A 25,323-nucleotide genomic window follows, 5' to 3' on the forward strand; every position below is an offset into this window, starting at 1 on the left:
GTTCCCCGCGGCGGGGCCGGGCTGGCGGCACCGGGGCCTTTGCACAACAAAGAGCGGACGGCACCGGGGGTGGGGAGGGGGCACCGGGGGAGGGGGATGGGATGGGGGAGGGGCTGGGGTTCTCCAGGGCTGGGGGCACTGGGGGCACTGGTGGTCCTAGGGGTGGGCGCCGGTTCCCCGGGACCCCCACCTGCCCCGGCACCCCCAGGGCTGTACCCCCCACCAGCCCCGGGACCCCCCAGTTTTCCCCCTGGGACCCCGAATCCCCCCGGGGCTCTGCCCCCACCAGCCCCGGGACCCCCAATCTCTCCCCGGGACCCCGAATCCTCCCCGGGGCTCTGCCCCCACCAGCCCCGGGACCCCCAGTTCCCCCGGGACCCCGAATCCCCCGGGGCTCTGCCCCCCACCTGCCCCGGGACCCCCAATCCCCCCGGGGCTCTGCCCCCAATCCCCCTGGGGACCCCAATGCCCCCGGGACCCCGAATCCCCCCCGGGGCTCTGCCCCCACCAGCCCCGGCACCCCCCGAATCCCCCCGGGCTCGGCCCCCCCGGCTCCCCCGTGCCCAGCCCCCGCCCGCCCCGGGGGGTCTCGGCCCCTGATAAAGCCCGGCCCGACCCGGCGCCTCCGTGTCGGTGCCCCGGGGGGACCAGACGGGGCGGGCGGGGCCGCGCTGGGCTGAACCGGGCCTGGCAGAGCCGAACCGGGCTGAGCCGGGCTCAGCTTCACCGGGCCCGGCAGAGCCCGGACGGGACGGGACGGGCAGAGCCGAGCGGAGCCGAACCGGCCCGAGTGGAGCCGACCCGGCCCGAGCGGGACCGACCCGGCCCGAGCGGAGCCGACCCGGCCCGAGCGGAGCCGACCCGGCCCGAGCGGGACCGACCCGGCCCGAGCGGAGCCGACCCGTCCCGAGTGGAGCCGAACCGGCCCGAGCGGGACCGAACCGGGACGGGACGGGACGGGATGGGCAGAGCCGAGCCGAGCCGAGCCGGCCCGAGCGGTGGCGATGGCGGCGGGGCGGGCGGGGCGGCAGCGGTACCGGTACCGCCGGCACCCCCGGGACTCCCCCCCCCCCCGGGACCCCCGGGACCCCCAGACCCCCGGGACCCCAGCCGCCCCCCGGGACCCCGCCGGCAGCCCGGACCCGCCGCCCGCCCCGTCGGGGCTGCGCTGAGAAGGGACACGGGCGTGGGGCCGGGGCTGGGGCGGGGACTGGGGGACTGGGAGCACTGGGGGGACTGGGAGCGCTGGGGGGGACTGGGGGGACTGGGAGTACTGGAGGGGAGCGCTAGGGGGGACTGGGAGCGCTGGGGGGGACTGGGAGGGACTGGGAGCGCTGGGGGAGCGCTGGGGGGACTGGGAGCACTGGGTGGGAGGACTGGGGTGAGGGAGTGGGGACTGGGCTGGACTGGGAGCTCTGGGGTGCAGGGCTGGGTTATACTGGACTGTACTGGGAGCACTGGGGTGCCAGGGTGCCATGCCACGGGACTGGGCTGTACTGGGAGCACTGGGGAGCTGTGCCAGGGCACTGGGCTGTACTGGGAGCACTGGGGAGCTGTGCCAGGGGGCTGGGCTGTACTGGGAGCACTGGGGAGCTGTGCCAGGGGGCTGGGCTGGACTGGGAGCACTGGGGTGTGGCACTGGGCTGTACTGGGAGCACTGGGGAGCTGTGCCAGGGGGCTGGGCTGGACTGGGAGCACTGGGGTGTGGCACTGGGCTGTACTGGGAGCACTGGGGAGCTGTGCCAGGGGGCTGGGCTGGACTGGGAGCACTGGGGTGTGGCACTGGGCTGGACTGGGAGCACTGGGGAGCTGTGCCAGGGGCTGGGCTGGACTGGGAGCACTGGGGTGTGGCACGGGGCTGTACTGGGAGCACTGGGGAGGTGTGCCGGGGGGCTGGGCTGGAGTGGAAGCACTGGGGTGTGGCACTGGGCTGCACTGGGAGCACTGGGGTGTGGGGTCCCTTGGGATGGGGGTCCCCGGTTTGGGGTTCCCCGGGTGGGGGGTCCCCTCAGGATGGGGGTGCTGCTCGGGGGGGGGGGGTCTGGGACCCCTGGGGGGCACCTCCCCCCCCCCATCCCTGGGCCCCCTTGGGTGCTGGGGGGGCCGGGGGGGGACCCCGGGATGAGACCCCTGGGGGGCACCCCTCTCCGCCCGCACCCCACTTTAAGGGGGGTCCGACCCCCTCCCCCGCACCCCAGGAGTGGGCACAGCTGGGGGGTCCCCCTGCACCCCAGGGTGGGGGTGCCCCACGCTGGAGATGGGGGCTGGGCCCCCCAAAATGTGGGGCGCTGCCAATAGAGGTGCTGAGTCGGAGCCGTGGGGTGCTGGGTGCCTGCCCCCCACGCGTGGGGGTTCTCAGACCCCTGAGCCCCCCAAAACCAGGCGGGGGGGCACCCGTGGGGGGGCAGGTGGCCCTTGGGGGACACACACGGGTGGGCGAGGGGACCCCGCGGCGTGGGGGGGACACACGCACAGACACGGGGGGGGAGCGGGGGGCTGTGCCCGGGTCTGGTGTCACCCTGGGTGTCCCTGGGGTCCCAGGGGTGTCCCCAAAGTGTCACCCGTGGGTGAAGGGGTGTGTCCCCTCCGCAGGGCACCCGGGGGGGGGGACGGGACAGGGACACCCGGGGGGGGGACACGCAGGTGTCCCCGGGCACGTGTCCCCTGTCCCTGGGGTGACTGTCCCCATCCCTGGGCCCACCCCGTGTCCCCAAACACCGTCCCGTGACCCCGCCCCCTGTCCCATGGCCCCGCCCCCTTCCCATGTCCCCACCCCCTCCACGCGGGGCAGGGACACGGGGACGGGGGGGTGGGGACACAGGACCGGGTGCAGGGACACCAGGCGGGGCCTGGGGACACGGGACAGGGGGTGGGGACAGGGGACGGGGGTGGGGACAGGGGGCAAGGGGTGGGGACAGGGTTTTGGGGAGAGGGGAGGGGGTTTGGGGACAGGGGGACAGGGTGTGGGGACAGGGGACGGGGGTGGGGACAGGGGATGGAGCTTGGGGACACGGGGACAGGGGTGGGGACACGGGACAGGGGGTGGGGACAGGGGACGGGGGTGGGGACAGGGGGCAAGGGGTGGGGACAGGGTTTTGGGGACAGGGGACGGGGTTTGGGGACAGGGGACACGGGGTGGGGACAGGGGACGGGGCTTGGGGACACGGGACAGGGGTGGGGACAGGGTGTGGGGACATGGGGCAAGGGGTGGGGACAGGGTTTTGGGGACAGGGGACGGGGCTTGGGGACACGGGGACAGGGGGTGGGGACAGGGGATGGAGCTTGGGGACACGGGGACAGGGGGTGGGGATGGGGTGTGGGGACATGGGGCAAGGGGTGGGGACGGGGTTTGGGGACAGGGGGACAGGGGTGGGGACAGGGGATGCAGCTCGGGGCAGGGATGGGGCTGGGGACACGGGGGGGTCCCGGGGTGACCCCGCTGACCCCGCTGACCCCGGGGTGCGGTGGCGGCCCTCCGCCCGCCAGGGGGCGCCGCCGCGCCCTCGCTCCTCCCCGACCCCTTTCAGCCGCCATCTTGGGAGCGGCCGCCCCCCCTCCCGCCCGCCCTGCCACTCCTCTCATGGCGCTGCGGCTCCGCCTCTTCCGGCGGCAGCCCCGCCCACTTCCGGCATCGCCGGAAGCGTGGCCGGTTGCCATGGCGAGCGGCGGCCCCGCCCCGAGCAGCGGCTCCGAGCGGGCAGGGCCGCGGCGCCGGGAGCGGCAGGTACGGGCGGGGGCACCGGGACCGGGGCCGGGAGGGGGGACCCGGCTGCGGGCTGTCCTCGTGGGGGGAGCCCGGGGACCGGCCGGGGCCGTGGGGGTCCCCTGGGGACGGGACCCGGGGCGTGGGGTCCCCTCGCCCGGGCGCGGGGGGGGCCCGTGGGGACGGGCCCGGGGCCGGGGGGGGGCCCCGCGGGTGGCCCTGAGGGTCCCGTCCCCCCCCCCAGGGGCGTGGGGGTCCCATTTTGGGGACACCTCCTCAGGGGACATGGGGGCAGCCTGGGGACAGCCCCCAGCCCTGGGTCATGGGGGTCCCCTGGGGTCCCCTGGGAACAGCCCCCCCAGCCCTGGGGACATGGGGGTCACCTGGGGGGTCCCTGGGGACAGCCCCCCAGCCCTGGGGACATGGGGGTCCCCTCGGGGGTCCCTGGGGACAGCCCCCCCCACCAGCCTTGGGTCATGGGGGTCCCCTGGGGGGGTCCCTGGGGACAGCCCCCCCAGCCCTGGGGACATGGGGGTCCCCTCGGGGGGTCCCTGGGGACAGCCCCCCCCCCAGCCTTGGGGACATGGGGGTCCCCTCGGGGGGTCCCTGGGGACAGCCCCCCCTCCAGCCTTGGGGACATGGGGGTCCCCTGGGGACAGGCTCCCCTCAGCCTTGGGGACATGGGGGTCCCCTTGGGGGGGCCCCTGCGGACACCCCCCAGGCTTTCAGGCTACGTCCGGGGCTACCTGTGCCCCCCGAGTGGTTTTTTTGGGGGGGGGGGGCTGCGCCGAGGCCGGGTGTGTGGGGCCCCCCCGGGGTGACGATGCCCCTGGGCTGGGTGTCGAGGGGTGGGGGGGACCCCTGCCAGCACCCAAAGCCTCCCCCCCGCCGTGTGTCCCCAGGGAGGGGGGGACTCGGGGGGGGTCCCCCCACCCTGGGCTCCCGCCGGAGCTTGGCTGGGTCCCCGGCTCGGCGGGGAACCGGGCGCTTTGACATCAAGGGATAAAATCCGGGGGTGCGGGGTTTTGTTTTTAGGGAGACGGAAAGAAACGGGGAAGGCCCGAGCTCCGGCAGCGCCGGCGAACGAGGGCGAGGCCGCTTTCCGGCATCTTCCGCCACGCCGGCTCCGTAATTTGGGGCTTTTGGGGAGAGATTTTGGGATGGATTCGCGCAGCCGTCGAGGGGGTTGAGCCGCGCCGACGATGCCGGCTCCGGTTTTCTGCCAGCGCTCGCCCGCGGTGAAACCGTGGCCGGGAGGATTACGGGATGGACGGAGCGAGAGGCTGCGGCGATCGCGGCGTCGGGGCGATCCCCCTCTTCGATCGCACGCCGACTTCGGGGAGGATTTGGCGTCGGCGTTCCTGGGGGATTTACGCCGGGATTAAGCCGCAGGAATTTTTCTTTTTCTCTGGCCGGACTTTGCCCAGTGAAGTCGTGGCGACTCACAGGGGAACCCGGTTTGGGGACCGCAGGGCGCTGGCTCTGCCGGAATCTGCCCTTTCCTGCCTGTCCCTCCTGCCGGTGGGACCTGCCCTGCCTGCCGGGCGATGCCGGCGCGGGGGCGAGGCACTCGGCTGCCGCTCTCCCGGTTTAACCGTGCCGAACCGGCAGGCCCTGGCACGGCCGCTCCAGCCGGGACGTGCCGGAATCCCCTTGGCCGGTGGAGAATCGGCGTTTTTTCCCGGTGAGGCGAAACACTGGGTGACCCCTCAAGGTTACCGGTGTGCCGTCCGTGCCGGCGCTCACCGGGGCGTGGCGGCTTCGGCGAGGGCGGCTCCTCGACCGGAGCTCGGGGGAATTCGTTTCAACTTGGATTGTAGGTTAATCCCGGATTAGGAAGACGGCAAAACCAGCGGTGGGTTGGGCACGGTGCGGCTCTTACCGGCAAAGCCGGGCTGTGCCGAGCCTCTCCCCGTCCTTTAACGATTTCTTTGCCTTTTTCCCGTAGGATTCCGGCTGCCGCGTGAAGCTCATCCCACCGCGGCCGGGGGAAGCCGCCGCCCCGGCACGGCGATACCCCGGCAGGAGATAACCGTGGGCCACCGGCCGGTGCCGGAGATTCCGGCTGCGCTGCCTGTACCTCTGCCCATCGGCAGCTTTCCGAGCCGGGCTATCGGCTCCTCGGTGAGACCGGAGCGGTGGTGGCTGCTGAATGACCGGCAAACGTTTCCGGGGGGCGGGAAGGCAAAAGCTCGTCAGGATAATTAGGTGGCAAACGAGCGTCGGGGATCGGACTGACGAGATTTCCCCTCCCGCCTCGCTCCTCCGTGCCTTCGGATCCGGCGTCACCGGCCGGCTCCATCCCAAACTGCCGGTGAAGGCGGGGTGCCGGGGGGGGATCGCCCCCCCCGAGGTTTAACGGGACCCTCCGACCTCCCGCCGCCGGTGATTTTTGGTGCTAAAAATCTGGATTGGGGAGATGGTTCCGAAACGCCGATCCCTGTCTCTGGAGCCTGCGGTGAAGCTCCGGCAAAGCACCGGGATACAGGGATAAACCGAACCCCTCCCCGCTCCGAGGGGCCGCGGGTGATGCTGGTGGGGGAGCCGGCGGCTCCGTACCCCGTTCCCGGTGGGATACGCCCCGTTCTCCGGCAAAGCTCCTCGCCATGGCCGAGCACGCGGAGCTGCTGGCCGAGATGCCGGCGGTGGCGCGGCTGAGCACGCCGGAGCGGCTGAAACACGCGCAGAAACGCCGGGCCCAGCAGCTGAAAAAATGGGCGCAGACGGAGAAGGAGACGCAGGGGATGAAGGTCGGAGCCGAGAGGAAGAGGGGGAGGAGGAAGAGGGTGACGTTCCCCGCCAGCGTCCGGCTGCTGGAGGCGGCCGCCCGGCACGACGCCGAGGAAGGTGGGTGCCGGCGGTGGGGACGGCGGGGCTCTTGGACGCCTGGAAGCCCTCAAACCCCAAATCCGCCGGTTTTGGCGTTAAAAATCAGCCCCACATCCCAATTTTGCTTCCAAATTTCCCTGAAAACGAGCCGGCAGCTCGTAGCCGGCGTCCGTAAATCCAGCTACGGCACACGGCATCCCAGATCCCGCTTGGCACCGGGCGCCCGGAGGCAGCCGGGCGTTTGGCATCGGCGCGGCGGGACTTTGGACACGGCGAGTCCGAAGTCTCGGCCAAAGCGCTGGCACCGGGTCTAACGCCGGTGGGATGCTCCGAGGCGCAGGCAGCTGCCGGCGGAGCCGCCGGGACCCTCCTTAAAAGCCACTTTCTCCGCAGTCCGGCACTTCCTGCAGAGCGGCGTCAGCCCCGACCTCTGCAACGAGGACGGTCTCACCGCGCTGCACCAGGTACGCCGCGCCAGCACCGTTACGGCAGCGCCGGCTTCTCCTTCCTTCTCTCCCTCCGTCCTTTCCATCCCGTTAACCGGTTCTGTCTGGTGATGCCGGACCCCGGCGTGGCCAGCGCCGAGCGTGGTGGGACGTGCCGGCTGCCGCGCCGAGCCGTCGCTGTGCCAGGGGCTGGCCTGGTTGTGCCGGGCTGGCGCTCGCCGGCTGGTCCGGTGCACGGCGTTAAGCGTCACACGCCTCCGGCATCGCCCAACGTGACCGAACCCACCCGGCATTGAGCTGCGGTGCGTGCCGCTGCCGGCCTGGTGAAGCCCCCGCTGGGGAATCTCTTCCCTCCAGCCGGTTGGGGCCACGCGGGGATCCCGGTGCCGGCTCCGTGCCGCCGCGGTGTCCGAATCCGTCCCGGCATCATCCCCGGGAGATTTTGGGGCGCTTCGGAGCGGGGCGGCGTTCCCCGGTACCACACCACGTAGCCGCCGGCGCTTTCTCCCTCCCAGTGCTGCATCGACGACTACGGTGACGTGGTGACGATGCTGCTGGAAGCCGGTGCCGACGTCAACGCCCGCGACAGCGAGCTCTGGACGCCGCTCCACGCCGCCGCCACCTGCGGCCACCTCCGCCTGGTCCAGCTCCTCATCCAACGGTACCGCGGCACAACCGGGGAGGGTCACCGGGCTGGGGACGGGCACCGCGGTTCCCCTGACCGCCGTGCCCGTCCCCAAAACAGCGGCGCCGACCTCCTCGCCGTCAACTCGGACGGGAACATGCCGTACGACCTGTGCGAGGACGAGGTGACCCTCGACCGCATCGAGACCGCCATGGCGGAGCAGGGTGAGGTTCGCCGCCCCGGCGCGGTGCCGGCAAACCGAGGCCGGCTCCCGGCTGGAGGCGGGAATCTGGCAGGGCGGTGGGCAGGGCCCGGCGTCCCCCCCGTCACCCTTCTCCCTCCGGCAGGCATCACCCAGGAGAAGATCGAGGAGGCTCGCGCCGCCACCGAGCGCGACATGGTGCGGGAGATCCGGCAGCTGGTACGGGCGGGAGCCGACCTGGATGTGCCGCGGGGACACGGTGCCACGTTGGTAGGCTGGGCAGAGGCGGGGGTGACACCGGTGGAGGGGTGACGCCGACGGCCGAGCCGTCCCCAACCGTCTCCCCGTCCCCGGCAGCTGCACATCGCGGCGGCCAACGGTTACGCCGAGGCGGCCGAGCTGCTGCTGGAGCACCGGGCCGGCATCGACGCCAAGGACGAGGACGGTTGGGAGCCCCTCCACGCCGCCGCTTGTTGGGGACAGGTAGGTGCGGGCAGGGCGGGCGATCCCTGCCGGATTTTGCCGTCCCTCACCGCCTGCCCGTCCCGCTGCCGGCCCAGGTGCAGCTGGTGGAGCTGCTGGTGGCTCACGGCGCCGACCTCGAGGGGAAATCGGGGCTGGACGAGACCCCTTTGGGTGAGTTTTTCGGTTGCGGGGGGGACGGGACGGGCGCGGTTCTCAGCGCTGGGAGATGCCGCTGAGGTTTTTCGGGGTACGGGTGACGCCGCCGTCCTCGCCGCAGACGTCTGCGGGGACGAGGAGGTGCGGGCCAAGCTCCTGGAGCTGAAACACAAACACGCCGCCGTCATGAAATCCCACGAGAAACACAAGTCCTTGCTCCAGCGCCGCACCTCCAGCGCCGGCAGCCGCGGGTAAGGCCGGGGAAAACCTCGCCGGCACCGTGCCGGCGTAGCCGTAACCGTAAAGGGTTTTTTTGGGGGGGGAGGGGGGGTCTCCGCTGAACCCCTCCCCCAAAATCTCCTTCCCAGGAAGGTGGTGCGGCGGGTGAGCGTGTCGGAGCGCACCAACCTTTACCGGAAGGAACACGAGCGGGAAGCCATCGTCTGGCAACGCGCCGAGCACCGCGACAGCGAGGACGAGGACCGGCAGATGGACGCCGAGCTCCGCCGCCGCTTGGCCGTGAGTCACCGGGGGGTTTGGGTGAAGATCCCCCGCGGCGTTGCCGGCGCGGTGACGCGGCGTCCCTCTTTTCCCGCCAGGATCCCGCGGGATCGGCACCGGAGGAACCCCCCGAGCCGCCGCCGCCGCCGCAGCAGCGTAACGGCACGGCCCTCGATTCCGTAAAACCGGAGCGTGGCGGTGGCGGCACCGCGGTCGATCCGGCGATGGATCCGGCACGGGAAAAAGCCCACCACACCCTGGCCGACCTCAAACGGCACCGAGCCGCCGCCAAACTCCACCGCCCGCGCCCCGAGGAGCACCCGCACCCCCGGGAGCACCCCATCGGGGGGAGCCCGGGTCCCCCTCCGGCACCGGCACCCGCCGGCAGCGCCGGTGACCCCCCCCTCCTCAAGCTGACGGCTCCGGCCGAGGAGACCCCGGCCGAGAAGCAGCGCTGCTGTAAGGTGATGTGAGCGGCTGCAGCACCCATGGGTGCAGCGCCCGGCACCCACGCTCCTCCCTCCCGCCGGTGTGCCGCCGGCGCGGCCGGGCGTGGCGCTTGCCTTTTTCTGACTGTTTTGTCCCCTAAAACGTGGTGGTGGTGGGGGGTTTTTTTTGGTTTTTTTTTCCTGCCGAAATCAAAACCGCCTCGTTTTTGCACCACCCCGTCTCCGTGCCGTGTCGGGGACCCCCGCGTCCCCCCCCCGCCGCAGGGGTGGCCCTGGTCACCGTGTCCTTGTCCCCGTAGCGCGGCGTCACCTTTCTCCGAGACGCCGCGGTAAAAATAGCCCCCTCCTTGCTTCCCCTCCCTCCGCCGAGGGTCCGTGGGTGCCGGCAGGGTGCAGGCAGGGTGCAGGCAGGACGTGGCGCTGCCTGTACCTTCCCCCGCGCCCCCCCCCCGGCCGTGTCCCCCCCTCCCCGCCCCGCTGCGCCCCACGGCGCGGGGTTGGGTTAGGGGCAGGCAGGGCGAGCGCAGGCAGCTGCCTGCACCCGCTTCTATTTAGGGACCCGGCAGGCAGCTGCTCGCAAAGGTCAGGCCGCGGCGGTGACACCCCCCCGCTCCTGCCCCACAGCCCCCCCCCACCCGCCCCACCCCACGGACGCAGGTGAGCCGCCGTGGGGCCGGTGCCCTGGGGTGCCGTGGGGCACACGGGATGGGGTCAGGCACGGCGGTAGGGCGGGGGGGCTGAGCCCCACGGCGCTATGGGGCTGGGGAGGGGGTGGGGGGGGGTGGTCTCGGTGGCCCCACGGCCAGCACTGCCCCACGCTGTTGTGGGGGGCGGATAAGGGTGTGAATGGGGTGGGGATGGGGCACCCCGGGGTGCCCCACTTCTCCGTGGGGAGAGCGGGGTGGGACCCACGGCACCCCGGAAGGGGATGTGTGGGGCTGGGACCCACGGCGCTCCGGAAGACAATGTGTGGGGCACCCCATGGGGCCAGGGACGGTGTGGGGGCAAGGGGGCTGGGACACCCCATGGGGGAAGGGGGTTGCTATGGGGCACCCCACATGCTGGGGTTCGGTTTTGAAGCACCCACAGCGAAGGGTGTCTGTGGGGCACCCCATAGCGAGGGGTCTCTATGGGGCACCCCATAGCTTGGCCGTTACCCCCCCCCGCCCCGCGTTGGGTGACCCCGCCCCCTCCATTGCCGGGGCATCAGCTGCAGCCAATCGGCTTCGGGTGGGCGGGGCCAGCGCCCGCTCTTCCGTGCACTGATTGGCTTCGGAGGAGGGGGGCGGGGCTTGCGCGGGGTGGCCGTTGGGGACGGTAGGGGGCGCTGTGGGGCAGTGGGGGCCATGAAGCAGCGCGGGTCAGTGGGGGCTGGGGGGCTATGGGGCAGGGGGCTGTGGGGCACTGGGGGGCCGTGGGGGGCCTGGGGGGCTATGGGGCGGGGGGCTATGGGGCTGTGGGGCAGGGGGACAGTCGTGTGTGTCCCGTCCCCCCCGCCTTGGTGGCAGTTGTCCCCGTGGGTCCCAGCCCCACATCTCCCATGTGGGGTCCGCTGTGGGTCGCCCCGTGGCCCCGCTGCCGGGCCTGAGTGTCCCCACGTCCCCATGTCATCGTCCCCCGTGTCCCCCATGTCTGTATGTCCGTGTCCCCATGTGTCCCCCATGTCCCTGTGTCCCTATGTCCTGTGTCCCCCCATGTCCTCATCCCCATGTCCCTGTGTCCCCCGTGTCCCTATGTCCTGTGTCCCTATGTCCTGTGTCCCCCATGTCCCCACATTCCCCATGTCATCATCCCCCGTGTTCCCCCGTGTCCCTGTGTCCCATGTCCCTCCGTGTCCCCCATGTCCCTGTGTCCCCGTGTCCCCCATGTCCCCCATGTCCCCCATGTCCCTGTGTCCCTATGTCCTGTGTCCCCCATGTCCCTGTGTCCCCGTGTCCCCCATGTCCTATCTCCCCGTGTCCCCGTGTCCCTATGTCCTGTGTCCCCCATGTCCCCACATCCCCATGTCCCCATGTCATCATCCCCGTGTCCCCCATGTCCCCCGTGTCCTCCCGGGTCCCTCCACGTCCCTGTGCCCCGTGTCCTATGTCCCTGTGTCCACGTGTCCCCCGTGTCCCTGTGTCCCATCTCCCTCTGTGTCCCCCGTGTCCCCCCGTCCCCCATGTCCGTGTGTCCCCCACGTCCCTGTGCCCCGTGTCCCCCGTGTCCCCCGTGTCCCCCGTGTCCCCCCTGTCCCCCATGTCCGTGTGTCCCCCACGTCCCTGTGCCCCGTGTCCCCCGTGTCCCGCCGTGTCCCCCCAGCCCGCGGGCCAGGCCACTCCGTGGCAGCACCGCACGGTCCCGGTGCCGGTGCCACCCCCGTTGCCGCCGGTTCCCGGTTGCCGGTGCCCGTTGCCGCCGGTGCCAGCGCCCGGGTCCCGGTCCCGGTGCCCGGCCCCGTTGCCGCCGGTGTCCGGTGCCGGTGCCCGGCCCCGCCGCTCGTTGCCCCGCTGCCCGCGGCGGTGCCCGTGCCCCCTGCCCGGGGCGGTGCCGGGGGGGCGGGGGTGGCTCCGTCTCCGCCCGGGGCCGGTGCCGGTGGCCCCGGGGCGATGCGGGCGCTGAGGGCGCTGCGGCCCCGCAGGCTCCCGGCCGGGCGGGCCATGGCGGCGGCGGCGGCGGCGGCGGCGGGGACGGGGGCGGGACCGGCCCCGGGATCGGGCCCCGGGGGCCGGGGGCCGGTGCTGACCCCCGGCACCATGAACCCGGCGGTGCGGCGGGTGGAGTACGCCGTGCGGGGCCCCATCGTCACCCGCGCCCTGCAGCTGGAGCAGGACCTGCGGCAGGTACCGCACCCCCAAACCGGGCACCCCCCGGGACCCCCCCCCCCGGGACCCCCAGAGCCGGGGAACCCCCGGGACCCACGGAGCCAGGGACCCCCAGAGCCGGGGAACCCCCAGAGCCAGGCACCCCCAGAGCCAGGCACCCCCCAGAGCCGGCGACCCCCAGAGCCGGCGACCCCCAGAGCTGGCGGCACCCTCCTAGAGCCGGCGACCCCCGGGCACCCCCAGAGCCGGGCACCCCAGACCCGGGGACCCCAGCATCGGGGAAACCCCGGGACCCCCAGAGCCAGGGACCCCAGAACCGGGGAACCCCTGAGACCCCCAGACCCGGGGACCCCCAGAGCCGGGGAACCCCCCGGGCACCCCCAGAGCCAGGGACCCCCAGAACCGGGGAACCCCCCGAGACCCAGACCTGGGGACCCCCAGAGCCGGGGACCCCTGGACCCAGGACCCCACCCCAGGACCCCTCACCCAGGCACCCTGCTCCTGGACACCTCCCAGAGCCGGGGACCCCCAGCCTGGCGCCCCCAAACCCCGCACCCCACCCCCGGGCACCCCCACACCCGGGGACCCCCACCCAGGCAGTCTGGGCACCCCTACACTGGGGACCCCCGGGCACCCCTGAACCCCCACCCAGGCACCCTACCCCTGGGGAACCCCAAAATGGGGGACCCCCCCTCGGGCACCCCCAAACCCGGGGACCCCCACCCGGGACCCCCTCACCCAGTCACCGCCCTCCCGGCCCCCCAGACTGGGGACCCCCCCGGGCACCCCAAACCCCCCCCAGACACCCCCAGACCCACTGCCCCCCAGGCGGGCACCCCACCCTGGGGCCACCCCATCCTGGGACCCCCCCGCAGGATATCGGGGTGCAGGATCGGCCCCCCCGTGTCCCTGCACCCACCTGGGCCCCTTCCCACGCTGCCGTGGGACCGGTTGGGTCCCATGGGTGGGGGGGGTGGGTGTCCCATGGGTGCTGGGGGGGTGGCCCACGGGTGGGGGTGGCCCAGCACCCAGTTTTTACCACCACCACCCCCCCCCCCCCAGCACCCAACTCTGGATATGGGGGCAGGGTGCCAGCTACGCCTCGCCCTGGCACTCCCCGTCCCTGGCACCCAGCCCTGGGCACCCTTGGGTGCTGGGGGGGGGGTGGGTGCTCCCCTGGGGACGCCGACGGGGTCCCCCAGCACCCCTTTGGGGTGCTGGGGGACCCCGTCGGCGTCCCCAGGGGAGCCCTGCGTCCCCCACATGCCCCCCCCCCCCCCCCAAACCCCCAGGGGGCCCGGTGCGTCCCCAAGCTGGGTGACGCCGGGGACACGGGTGACGACGGTGCCAGGCGGGGGGGGGGGGGGGGGGGGCAGAGTCCGGCCTCCCGCTGAGGTGGCCAAAGTCTGGGGCTGGGCGGGAGGTGGCCGTGGCCACCACCGGGGCTTGGGGACCTGACAGGAGGGGTTGGGGACGTCACCGCAGCCCTGCCGGGCTGGGGGCTGCGCTCCCCGGTGTCCCCGGGGCCCAGTGTCCCCAAGGTCCCCGGGGCCCAGTGTCCCCAGTGTCCCCAAGGTCCTCATGTCCCTGTGTCCCCGGTGTCCCCAAGCTCCCCATGTCCCAGCCATCCCCGAGGTCGCCAAGTCCCAGCTGTCCCCAGTGTCCCCATGTCCCAGCCATCCCCGAGGTCACCAAGTCCCAGCTGTCCCCAGTGTCCCCATGTCCCAGTGTCCCCAAGCTCCCCATGTCCCAGCCATCCCCCAGGTCCCCAAGTCCCAGCTGTCCCCAGTGTCCCCATGTCCCAGCCATCCCTGTGTCCCAGTTGTCCCCAGTGTCCCCAAGGTCCCCATGTCCCTGTGTCCCCAGTGTCCCCAACGTCCCCATGCCCCAGCCATCCCCGAGGTCCCCAAGTCCCAGTGTCCCCATGTCCCTGTGTCCCCGGTGTCCCCAAGCTCCCCACATCCCAGCCATCCCCGAGGTCCCCAAGTCCCAGCTGTCCCCAGTGTCCCCATTCCCCAGCCACCCCCTGGGACAGGGGACACTGGGACGATGCTGGGACCCGGGGGTCACCCCACTGGTGGTGCCACCCCTGCCACAGCGGTGCCATCCTGGGGCGGGGGTGGCCGGATCCTGACCCCTGACCCTGTCCCCATCCTTGACCCTGTCCCTGTCCCATCCCTGTCCCTGTCCCTGACCCCATCCTTGACCCTGTCCCTGACCCTGTCTCTGTCCCCATCTGTCCCCTCCCCATCCCTGTCCCTGTCCCATCCCTGTCCCTGACCCCGTCCTTGACCCCATCCCTGACCCTGTCTGTCCCCATCCCTGTCCCTGTCACTGTCTCCGTCCCCATTCCTGTCCCCATCCCTGACCCTGTCCTTGACACTGTCCCTGACCCTGTCTCTGTCCCTGTCCCTGTCCCCATCCGTGTCCCCTCTCCCCATTCTTGTCCCCGGCCCTGTCCCCGTCCCCATCCCTGTCCCCATCCCTGACCCTGTCCCCATCCCTATCCCTATCCCTGACCCTGTCCCTGTCCCCATCTCTGTCCCCGTCCGTCCCTATCCCTGTCCCTATCCCTGTCCCTGTCCCCGTCCCTGTCCCCACAGGGTGTCCCCAAGCCCTTCACCGAGGTGATCAAGGCGAACATTGGTGACGCCCAGGCCATGGGGCAGAAACCCATCACCTTCCTCCGCCAGGTACCCGGGGCTGGGGTGGGTGACAACGGGGGGGACACGGGGGGGACACCCAGGTGTCCGGGAGGGGACCCAGGCGTCCTGCGGCTGAGCGGGTCCCCCCCCAGGTGACAGCCCTGTGCCTGTACCCGGAGCTGCTGACCGAACCCTCCATCCCCGAGGACGCCAAGGATCGGGCCCGGCGGTTGCTGGCAGCCTGCGGCGGGCAGAGCGCCGGTGGGTGCCCGGCGCTCGGGATGGGGACACCCACCCCGTGTCACCTCCCGGACCCCGTGTCACCCCCGTGTCCCCTCTGCCAGGTGCCTACAGCGCCAGCCCCGGCATCGAGCTGGTGCGGCAGGACGTGGCACGCTTCCTCCAGCGCCGCGACGGCGTCCCCGCCAAGCCCCAGGACATCTTCCTCTCCACCGGGGCCAGCGATGCCATCGTGGTACGGGGACATCGGCCGTCCCCCATTGTCACCCGCTCCCCGGGCTGGGTGCCACCCGCCGGCCATTCCCACGGCGGGCACCCACAAAGGGACCTTTGTGCCGGGGTTGGCGCCGGCCCCGGGATGGGCAGTGCCAAGATGGGGGTGGCACTGGGGACGATGTGTCCCCGCTGTCCCCACGCCTCCTCGGTGTCCCCACGCCTCCGTGGGGCCCGTGCCAGCACCCTGCCCCTGGCACTGCTGTGACCAGGCTCTTCCCACACTGTCCCTGTCCCCATGATGTCCCCTTGGCCACACCATCCCCATCCCCACACTGTCCCCGTCCCCACACTGTCCCTGTGCCCATACCATCTCTGTCCCCACACTGTCCCTGTCCCCACAGCGTCCCTGTCCCCACACTGTCCCCATCCCCACACTGTCCCCGTCCCCACACTGTCCCTGTGCCCATACCATCGCTGTCCCCACACTGTCCCTGTCCCGACAGCGTCCCTGTCCCCACACTGTCCCTGTCCCCATGCCCACACTGTCCCTGTCCCCACACCGTCCCCATGCCCACACCACCCTGTCCCCACATCACCCTGTCCCCTCACTGTCCCTACACCCACACCACCCTGCCCCCCCACTGTCCCCATGCCCACACCACCCTGTCCCCACACTGTCCCCATGCCCACACCACCCTGTCCCCACATCACCCTGTCCCCCCCCTGTCCCTACACCCACACCACCCTGTCCCCACACCACCCTGTCCCTCCACTGTCCCCATGCCCACACCACCCTGTCCCCACACTGTCCCCACAGCCACACCACCCTGTCCCCACGCCACCCTGTCCCCTCACTGTCCCCATGCCCACACCACCCTGTCCCCACACCACCCTGTCCCTCCACTGTCCCCATGCCCACACCACCCTGTCCCCCACTGTCCCCACACCACCCTGTCCCCTCACTGTCCCCACAGCCACACCACCCTGTCCCCCCACTGTCCCCATGCCCACGCCACCCTGTCCCCTCACTGTCCCCACAGCCACACCACCCTGTCCCCACACCACCCTGTCCCCTCACTGTCCCCACACCACCCTGTCCCCACACCACCCTGTCCCCTCACTGTCCCCAAGCCCACGCCGTCCCTCTCCCCCGTCCCCCTGCAGAGCATCCTGAAGCTGCTGGTGGCCGGGTCGGGGGGGTCGCGCACGGGGGTGCTGATCCCCATCCCGCAGTACCCCCTCTACTCGGCCGCCATCGCCGAGCTCAGCGCCGTGCAGCTCAGCTACTACCTGGACGAGGAGCACTGCTGGGCGCTGGACGTGGCCGAGCTGCGGCGGGCGCTGGCCGAGGGACGCCGGCACTGCTGTCCCCGCGTCCTCTGCATCATCAACCCCGGCAACCCCACCGGTACCTGGGGACGGGACCCCAGGGCTGGGAAGGGGAACCCCTGGGCTGGGACCCCCGGGCTGGGACCCCAGGGCAGGGAAGGGGACCCCAAGACTGGACTGGGACCCCTGGGCTGGGACCCCAGGACTGGACTGGGACCCCTGGGCTGGGCTGGGACCCCAAGACTGGACTGGGACCTCTGGTCTGGGACCCCAGGACTGGACTGGGACCCCTGGGCTGGGACCCCAAGACTGGACTGGGACCCCTGGGCTGGGCTGGGACCCCAAGACTGGACTGGGACCCATGAACTGGGGCTGGGACCCCAAGACTGGACTGGGACCCCTGGTCTGGGACCCCAGGACTGGGAAGGGGACCCAAGACTGGACTGGGACCCCTGGGCTGGACTGGGACCCCAAGACTGGACTGGGACCTCTGGTCTGCGATCCCAGGACTGGACTGGGACCCCTGGGCTGGGCTGGGACCCCAAGACTGGACTGGGACCCCAGGGCAGGGAAGGGGACCCCAAGACTGGACTGGGACCCCTGGGCTGGGCTGGGACCCCAAGACTGGACTGGGACCCATGAACTGGGGCTGGGACCCCAAGACTGGACTGGGACCCCTGGTCTAGGACCCCAGGGCTGGGCTGGGACCCCAGGGCTGGGACCCCAGGGCTGGGAAGGGGACCCAAGACTGGACTGGGACCCCTGGGCTGGGACCCCAAGACTGGACTGGGAGCCCAGGGTTGGGCTGGGACTGAGACCTATAGGCTGGGGCTGGACCCCCTTAGGCTGGAGTGGGACACCAGGGCTGGGGCTGGGACCCCAAGACTGGGCTGGGACTCTGGGCTGGGACCCCTGGGCTGGACTGGGATCCTGAGACTGGACTGGGACCCCTGGGCTGGGCTGGGACCCTGGGGCTGGGGATGGGACCCCAAGACTGGACGGGGACCCCAGGACTGGGACCCCTGGGCTGGACTGGGACCCCAAGACTGGACTGGGCCCCCTGTTCTGGTGCTGGGATCCCAGTTCCCTACTGGGACTGGGACTGGGACTGGGACTGGGGCTGGCACCACCAGTGCTGGGACTGGGACCCCCAGTGCTCTACTGGTACTGTGGTTGGGACCAGGACCCCCAAAACCCAGCCAGTACCAGGGCTGGGCCCCCCAAAACCCAGCCGGTGCCGGGGTTGGGACCCCCCCCCCCCAGTGCCAGCACCACCATGTCCCCTGACGCCGCGTCCCCCCAGGCCAGGTACAGAGCCGGCAGTGCATCGAGGACGTCATCAAGTTCGCCTTCGAGGAGAGGCTCTTCCTCATGGCCGACGAGGTGAGTGGGACCTGTGGGGTGCCCCCCATCCCCGGGGGGACCCCGACGTCCGGGTGACACCCCCCCGTCCCCCAAGGTGTACCAGGACAACATCTACGCCGAGGGCTCGGCTTTCCACTCCTTCAAGAAGGTGCTCTTCGAGATGGGGCCGCCCTACTCGGAGGTGGTGGAGCTGGCCTCCTTCCACTCCGTCTCCAAGGGCTTCATGGGCGAGTGAGTCCCACCACCAGGCAGCCCCCCACCCCGCTCGCCCCGGCCCCCTGGCCACTGTCACCCTGGGTTGCGGGTGGCCGTGGTCCCAAGGGATGCTACTGACCTGGGATGGGGAGGGCTTGGCCCGTGGGTCCAAGGGTGGGGGTGGTGATGCCACCACCCCATGGATCTCCTGGGGTGGAGATGGTGATGCCATGATGCTGTGGGTCCCAGGGGTGGAGGTGGTGATGCCACAACCCTGTGGGGACAACATGACACAGCTCTGTGGGTCTCAGAGGACATAGATGCCGCAGCCTGGTGGCTCCTTGTCTGTGGGTTCCCACCACGGACCCCTCTCCGTAGGTCCCATCTGTGGGTCCCTGTCCAGGGCTCCTCCTCCGTGGGTCCCCATCCATCACTCCCTATCCACAGGTCCCTTCTCGTGGGTGCCCACCTGTGGGTCCCTTCTTGGGGGGGGGGGGTGTCCCCATCCGTGGGCTCCCACCCACGTGTCCCTACGTCCCCCACCCCGTGGGCGGCGGTCGGTGCCACCACGGGCCGTGTCGTGCCAGGTGCGGGTTCCGCAGCGGGTACGTGGAGGTGGTGAACATGGACCCCGAGGTGCAGCAGCAGTTGGCCAAGCTGGTGTCGGTGCGGCTGTGCCCACCCGTCCCTGGGCAGATCCTCCTGGACGCCGTCGTTGACCCCCCACAGCCCGGGGACCCTTCCTATGAGCTCTTCATCGCGGTACGGATGGGGTGGGGTGGGGATGGGGTGGGATGGGGTGGGGTGGGGTGGGGTGGGGTGGGGTGGGATGGGATGGGATGGGGTGGGGTGGGGTGGGGTGGGATGGGATGGGGTGGGGTGGGGTGGGGATGGGGTGGGATGGGATGGGATGGGGTGGGGTGGGGTGGGATGGGGTGGGATGGGATGGGATGGGGTGGGGTGGGGGTGGGATGGGGTGGGGTGGGATGGGGTGGGGTGGGGTGGGGTGGGGAGGAGATGTCCACAGCCCAGCTGTCCCGGCAGGAGAAGCAGGCGGTGCTCAGCGCCCTGGCGCACAAGGCCCGGCTCACCCAGGAGATCTTCAACCGAGTGCCCGGCATACGCTGCAACCCCGTGCAGGGCGCCATGTACTCCTTCCCCCGCATCGAGCTGCCGCCCCGCGCCCTGGCCGCTGCCGAGGTGCCGTGGGGCTGGGCAGGATCAGTCCTGAGTGCCGTGGGGCTGGGCGGGATGAATCCTGGGCGATGTGGGGCTGGGCGGGACCAGTCCCGGGAGCTCTGGGGCTGGGCAGGATCAGCCCTGAGCCATGCGGGGCTGGGCAGGACGAGTCCCAGGCGTTGATCGAGGCCCTTCGCGACACGTGGGGCTGAGCCCTGCCCCATCGGTGGGTCCGAGGCCCCCGCGCCCATCCGCGGCAGCGCGCGCGGCGCTGAGCCCTGCCCCGTCCCGCAGGCGCAGGGTCAGGCCCCCGACATGTTCTTCTGCATGAAGCTGCTGGAGGAGACGGGCATCTGCGTGGTGCCGGGCAGCGGGTTCGGGCAGCGGGAAGGCACCTTCCACTTTCGGTGGGTGCCTCAGGACGGGGATGGGCGTCGGGGAGGGGGTCAGGGCTGGAGGTGGGGGGTCGCAGGTAGAAGAAAGGTTGGGGTCCCACCATGGGGCTAGACCCCCCACCCCGAGACCCCTGTCCCCAGTTGGGGGTGGCAGGGGAGGTGGGTGCAGGAGGGTGGAAGGTGTGGGGGTGCGGGGAGGAGGGAGGTCTTGGGTGCCCAGTGGGTTGGGTGGGGGGTGGCGAGGGGCTTACTGGGGGCAGAGATGGAGGTATGGGGTGCAGGGGGGTGCCGTGGGGGTGTCGTGCCCCCAGCCCTGGTGCCAGCCCCTCCCTGTACCCCAGGATGACCATCCTGCCACCCACTGAGAAGCTGCAGGTCCTGCTGGAGAAGCTCAGCAGCTTCTACACCAAGTTCGTCAAGGAGTACTCCTAACGCCGGCGTCCCCGCCCCGACTCCGGCACCCCCCCCGCCCCCGACACCCACCCACCAGCACCCACCCCCCCACTCCCCGCCGGGCCCCGGGTGCCGCGGGCCGGGACCCTGCTCCGGGTGATCTCGGTGGTCTTCAAGTGCCTTCAACCTCTTTGTGCCTTCCTGGGGGGTCACACCATGTCCCGGGGCTGGTTCCCCCCCCCCACTGTCCCCGTGTCCCCTGGGGGGAGATGACACGGGGACGGTGGGCAGGGCCAGCTCTCCCCTCAGAAACCCCACTAATAAAAGGGTAGTGACCAGCCGGGTCGAGCTGTGTATCACCTACGACCGGGCACCCATGGGTGTCCCCTCCGCCCCACCAGCACCCAACGGGGTTGGGCTAAGACCCCCCCCGCACTCGTGCCATGGGTCCCTCGGGGCTCCCTGTGGGGTTTTGGGGGGCAAGCGGAGGTGCGGTGTGATCTGCGGGGGGGCTTTAATGGGGTTGAGGCCGGAGGGGACGGGGACACGGGGCCATGTCAGGAGAAGTCCCGCAGGAAGGCGGCATGGAAGCCGGTGAGGGTGAGCAGCACCCGCTCCAGCGCCTTGGCCGGCAGCAGCAGCGACAGCCTGGGGATGGGGGGCGCGGTGGGGACGTGGGTGGTTCCACCCCCCCTCCACCCAGCCCCGTTGTCCCCCCCAAAAAACCTCCTGGTGTCCAAACCCAGTGGTCCCCAACCAGCCCCACCATCCATGACATCCCCGTTGGCCAACCTCAACCGGCCCCCCCATAACCTGTCCTCACCCACCCGTCCCAGCCAGCCCCCAACACCCAACCTGACCTCCCAGCCCCACCCACCCCACCAGCCCCCGGCATCTCCCATCACCCCAGCTTCCCAACCCAAACCAACTCCCCCTTCCAACCCATGAGCCCCCAACGTTGCCCACCCACCACCCAACCCCAAAACATCAACCCCAAGGGCCCCTCCCCACCATCTCCCATCACCCAACCGCCCACCCCAGCACCTCTCGTCACCCATCAGCCCCCCGCCCCCGCCTGCGTACCCCACGTGGTGGGTGCCCTCCGGCTGCCCGAACACGCTCCCTGGGGCCAGCACGATCCCCGTTGCCTCCAGCAGCTTCTGGCAGAAGAAGACATCGGGCTCCAGGCCCAGCTCCTGGAGGAGAAGGGATGGGATGGTCACCCTGTCCCCAGGGTGTCCCCAGGACGCCCCATGCCATGGGTTTCTGTGCATCTCCAGGGTGCCCCACGTCCCCAGAACGCCCCATACTACAGGGTGCCCCATACTCCAACCGTGTCCAATGTCCTTGGAGAGTCCTATGGCCCCAAGGTGTCCCATGTCCCCAGGACACCTCTTGTCCCCAGGATGCTCTGTACTCTCATGGTGTCCCATGGTGTCCCATGTCCCCAGGATGCCCCATGTCCCCAGGATGCCCTGTACTCCCATGGTGTCCCACCTCCCAAGGTGTCCCATCTCCCATGGTGTCCCATGTCCCCAGGACACCTCTTGTCCCCGGACTCCCCATACCACACGTCCCTGGGATGGGTCCTGACCCCAGGATGCCCCCAGAGTCCCATGTCCTGGGACGTCTTGTGTCCCCAGCATGCCCCATGCTCTGGCTTGTCCCAAGTCCCCAGGATGCCCCATGTCCCCAAGGTGTCCCATGTCCCCAGGATGCTCTGTACTCCCATGGTGTCCCATCTCCCATGGTGTCCCATGTCCCCAAGGTGTCCCATGTCCCCAGGATGCTCTGTACTCCCATGGTGTCCCATCTCCCATGGTGTCCCATGTCCCCAAGGTGTCCCATGTCCCCAGGATGCTCTGTACTCCCATGGTGTCCCATCTCCCATGGTGTCCCATGTCCCCAAGGTGTCCCATGTCCCCAGGATGCTCTGTACTCCCATGGTGTCCCATCTCCCATGGTGTCCCATGTCCCCAAGGTGTCCCATGTCCCCAGGGTGCTCTGTACTCCCATGGTGTCCCATCTCCCATGGTGTCCCATGTCCCCAAGGTGTCCCATGTCCCCAGGATGCTCTGTACTCCCATGGTGTCCCATCTCCCATGGTGTCCCATGTCCCCAAGGTGTCCCATGTCCCCAGGATGCTCTGTACTCCCATGGTGTCCCATCTCCCATGGTGTCCCATGTCCCCAAGGTGTCCCATGTCCCCAGGATGCTCTGTACTCCCATGGTGTCCCATCTCCCATGGTGTCCCAAGTCCCCAGGATGCCCCATGTCCCCAAGATGCCCCACGTCCCCAGGACACCCCATACCACAGGGTTCCCAATACACCCACGCTGTCCCACGTCCCTGGGGTGGCTCCTGTCCCCAGCGTGCCCCACTGCCCGGGGCCCCGCACCCCTGGGGTCCCCTGTCCCCACCTCCCCGTCCCCCGGGAGCTCACCCGGGCCTGGCGCAGGGCGCGGGGCGGGAGCTGGATGCGGGGGAAGGCGCGGGCGCCGCCGTGCAGGGGCTGGCAGCGGATGCCGGGGGCCCGGCCCAGCAGCTCCTGCACCAGCCGGGCGTTGTGGGCCAGGTCACGGCGCAGCCCCTGCCTGTGCTGGGGTGGGAGGGGGGTGAGCGGGAGGGTGGGGTGGGGTGGGATGGGATGGGATGGGATGGGATGGGGATGGGATGGAGACGGAGATGGGCTGCACAGCACCCGCCTCTCCTTCAGCCAGAGCGTGGGAGGGGACCCGGCGTTCCCCACCTCCTCCACGGCCACGCAGGAGGTCTCGTTGGGCAGCGGGGGCTCCATGGCCGTTTCCAGCATCACCTGCCCCAGGATGGGGGGATACACCGACAGCCCCCACGTGTAGAAGCACTTCAGGACGCTCGGGTCGATATTCACCAGCTCGAAGAAACCTGCTCGGAAACCGCCCCTGGGGGAGCAGCAGGGTGGAGGGGGCTGGGAAAGGGGGTTTGGGCGGGGTTGGGGGGGCTTGGGGGGTCGGTACTCACCCCCCGATCCCCTTGGAGAGGGAGTAGAAGGAGACGAGCTGGACGGTGGAGGAGAGCGGAGCACCCATCTCCCACAGCACCCGCTTGAAGGAGAGGAAGGGGCGGCCGGGGGTGGCCACGTTGTCCTGGAGCACCTGCGGCACCCAGGGCTCAGGGGGGGGCCGGGGTGGGGGGCACGGCCCCCCCCAGCCTCCACCGGCACCCACCTCGTCCGCCAGCAGCAGGAGGTTTTCCTCGGCCGCCAGCCGGATGACGTCTTCCATGTTCTGCCGGCTCAGCATGTGCCCTGCTCGGGGGACCCCACTCACGTCCCCCTGCCACACGTGGGGAGCCCACTTTTGTCCCCCCCACATGGCGAAACTGAGGCACGGGGCAGCCGCCCGTGTCCCCCCCAACTCACCTGTGGGGTCCCCGGGGTTGACGACGCAGAGCACCTTGGGGTGGCATCTCGCCCGCGCCCACCGCAGCACCTGCCGCACCGCCCCACCGGCCACGGCCCAGCCTTGCTCCTCAGCCAGCGGGTACGGCACGGCCACGGCCCCCGCCAGCCCCGCTGCTGCCCCATGGAGCAGGGGACCCGGCACCGGTACCAGCACGCCCGTCGGCTGCGCTGCTGTCTCGTCCACCACCAGCGTCATCACGTCCTGCCAGGAAGAGCCACCGTGGCTGGAGGGTCCTCGGTGTCCCCAAGGCCATGGAGGTGCCACTGTTGGTCCCCGTGCCACGCTCACCACCACAGCCGCCGCGGTGCCACTGCAGGGGACGATGCAGCGGGGGTCGCTGGGGATGCCATCGTCCCTTTGCTCCAGGTAACGGGCCACCTTTTCGGCCACGGTCTCAGTGACGTACTCCAGGTTGTACGCCCCTGGGGACGGATCCGGCGTCACCGCATCCAGCGAACCCTCCGTGCCCCACACCCCATCAGTGAAGCTAGCCCTCCCCACGGCGTGCCCGTCCCCGCCGTACCTGGGCTGCCGCCATGCAGGTGCTGCAGGATCCGGCCCGCGCGCCGCTTGGCATCCGCCGGCATGCACTCGGCACCCAGCAGCTCGGGGTACGCGCAGATGGCAGCCACCTGCGGGGACCCGGCCGTCCTGCCGGTCACAGCCCCCCCGACACCCTGCGGCACCCCCAGGCTCAGGATCTGGCCCCCCCCACCCATCCCCAGGGTGCTGGGGGGGATGCAGAGGGTCATGGATCCAGCTGTGCCCCACATCTGCTTTGGTGGTGCCTGGCTTGATGCTCAATGGCCCCACAGCTGGGGGGGGGGGGCATCCGGCTGTGGGGCACCCCCCCCCCAAAGTGCAGGCAGCCATGGGGCTCCCCGTTACCTGCCGGAGGAAAGTGAGGGGCTGGCGGCCGGTGGCAACTGTGTCCTCCGAATGGCAGCGGGTGACCTCGGTGAAGGGCTTGTCCTCACCCTTGGGGACAGGAGGTGGCTCAGCGGGGACACCGTCCTGTGTCCCCCCCATGTCCCCCCCCTCGAATCCCGGGGGGGCTGGGGGAGGGGGAGGGCACCCCGGAGCATCCCAGGGCACCCCAAAGGATGGGGGACACCAGGGTAGGATCTGTCCCTTGGGGCTGTGGGGCTGTGGGGACCCGTGGGGACCCATGGGAACAAGGGGTCTGGGGATGTGGGTGGCTTTGGGGACATGGGATCTGGGTGGTCGTGGGGACCTGGGGGGGCTGCAAGGACCTGGGGACCTCAGGGACCTGGAGGGGGACACAGGGTCACGAGTGGGTATAGAGATGTAGGGGGCTCTGGGGCCAGGGATGCATGGTTGTGGGTGGCTGTGGGGACCTTGTGGGGCTCTGGGGCCATGGGTGCCCATGGGTCCCGTGGGGGTCTGGGTGGCCATGGGCTCCCCTGGGTGGCTATGGGGACCCGTGGGGCTCTGGGTGGCCATGGGGTCCCCTGGGTGGCCATGGGGACCCGTGGGACTCTGGGACTGTGGGTGTCTGTGGGTCCCATGGGGCTCTGGGTGGCCATGGGGTCCCCGGGGTGGCTATGGGGACCCGTGGGACTCTGGGTGGCCATGGGGTCCCCTGGGTGGCTATGGGGACCCATGGGGCTCTGGATGGCCATGGGGTCCCCTGGGTGCCTATGGGGACCCATGGGGCTCTGGGTGGCCATGGGGATCCCTGGGTGGCTATGGGGACCTGTGGAGCTCTGGGTAGCCATGGCC

The 25,323-nt window shown here is 71.1% G+C and overlaps 3 protein-coding genes and 1 long non-coding RNA gene across 8 annotated transcripts; 2 read left to right on the plus strand and 2 right to left on the minus strand.

The window, feature by feature from the left end:
- Positions 1-3,434: 3,434 nt before the first annotated feature.
- Positions 3,435-9,705, plus strand: PPP1R16A (protein phosphatase 1 regulatory subunit 16A). Of its 5 annotated transcripts, XM_072851765.1 has the most exons (12): positions 3,435-3,724; positions 4,739-4,831; positions 5,652-6,550; positions 6,926-6,996; positions 7,494-7,639; positions 7,724-7,827; positions 7,951-8,075; positions 8,163-8,288; positions 8,366-8,441; positions 8,548-8,677; positions 8,795-8,945; positions 9,026-9,704. In XM_072851765.1, the coding sequence occupies exons 3-12, from the start codon at positions 6,310-6,312 to the stop codon at positions 9,398-9,400; spliced, it is 1,545 nt and encodes a 514-aa protein (XP_072707866.1). In that variant the 5' UTR covers positions 3,435-3,724; positions 4,739-4,831; positions 5,652-6,309; the 3' UTR covers positions 9,401-9,704. The 5 variants fall into 5 exon arrangements, with proteins under 5 accessions (XP_072707866.1, XP_072707865.1, XP_072707868.1 ...); XM_072851764.1 differs by lacking the exon at positions 4,739-4,831; XM_072851767.1 differs by lacking the exons at positions 3,435-3,724; positions 4,739-4,831 and adding an exon at positions 4,873-5,519.
- Positions 9,706-11,962: 2,257 nt separating this feature from the next.
- GPT (glutamic--pyruvic transaminase) lies at positions 11,963-20,467 on the plus strand. Its single transcript, XM_072851772.1, has 11 exons — positions 11,963-12,198; positions 14,784-14,873; positions 14,978-15,086; positions 15,170-15,300; positions 16,446-16,689; positions 17,914-17,993; positions 18,070-18,206; positions 18,758-18,932; positions 19,215-19,370; positions 19,644-19,756; positions 20,086-20,467. The coding sequence occupies exons 1-11, from the start codon at positions 11,965-11,967 to the stop codon at positions 20,174-20,176; spliced, it is 1,560 nt and encodes a 519-aa protein (XP_072707873.1). The 5' UTR covers positions 11,963-11,964; the 3' UTR covers positions 20,177-20,467.
- A 182-nt stretch (positions 20,468-20,649) lies between these two features.
- On the minus strand, positions 20,650-23,658 carry LOC140648690 (alanine aminotransferase 1-like; the record flags this gene model as incomplete). Its single annotated transcript, XM_072855048.1, has 7 exons — positions 20,650-20,785; positions 21,221-21,333; positions 22,581-22,736; positions 22,887-23,058; positions 23,138-23,271; positions 23,344-23,423; positions 23,538-23,658. Coding segments are annotated over 7 exons (867 nt in total), but the record flags the coding sequence as incomplete, so codon positions are not given.
- Positions 23,659-23,674: 16 nt separating this feature from the next.
- On the minus strand, positions 23,675-24,492 carry LOC140646801 (uncharacterized). Its single transcript, XR_012040566.1, has 3 exons — positions 24,469-24,492; positions 23,869-24,002; positions 23,675-23,781 (listed from the first exon to the last, which is right to left on the minus strand). It is a non-coding gene; the product is annotated as an uncharacterized lncRNA (long non-coding RNA).
- Between the last annotated feature and the right edge of the window lie 831 nt (positions 24,493-25,323).

The sequence above is a fragment of the Ciconia boyciana genome, chromosome 2 (genome assembly GCF_034638445.1).
Source record: "Ciconia boyciana chromosome 2, ASM3463844v1, whole genome shotgun sequence".
NCBI lineage: Eukaryota > Metazoa > Chordata > Aves > Ciconiiformes > Ciconiidae > Ciconia > Ciconia boyciana.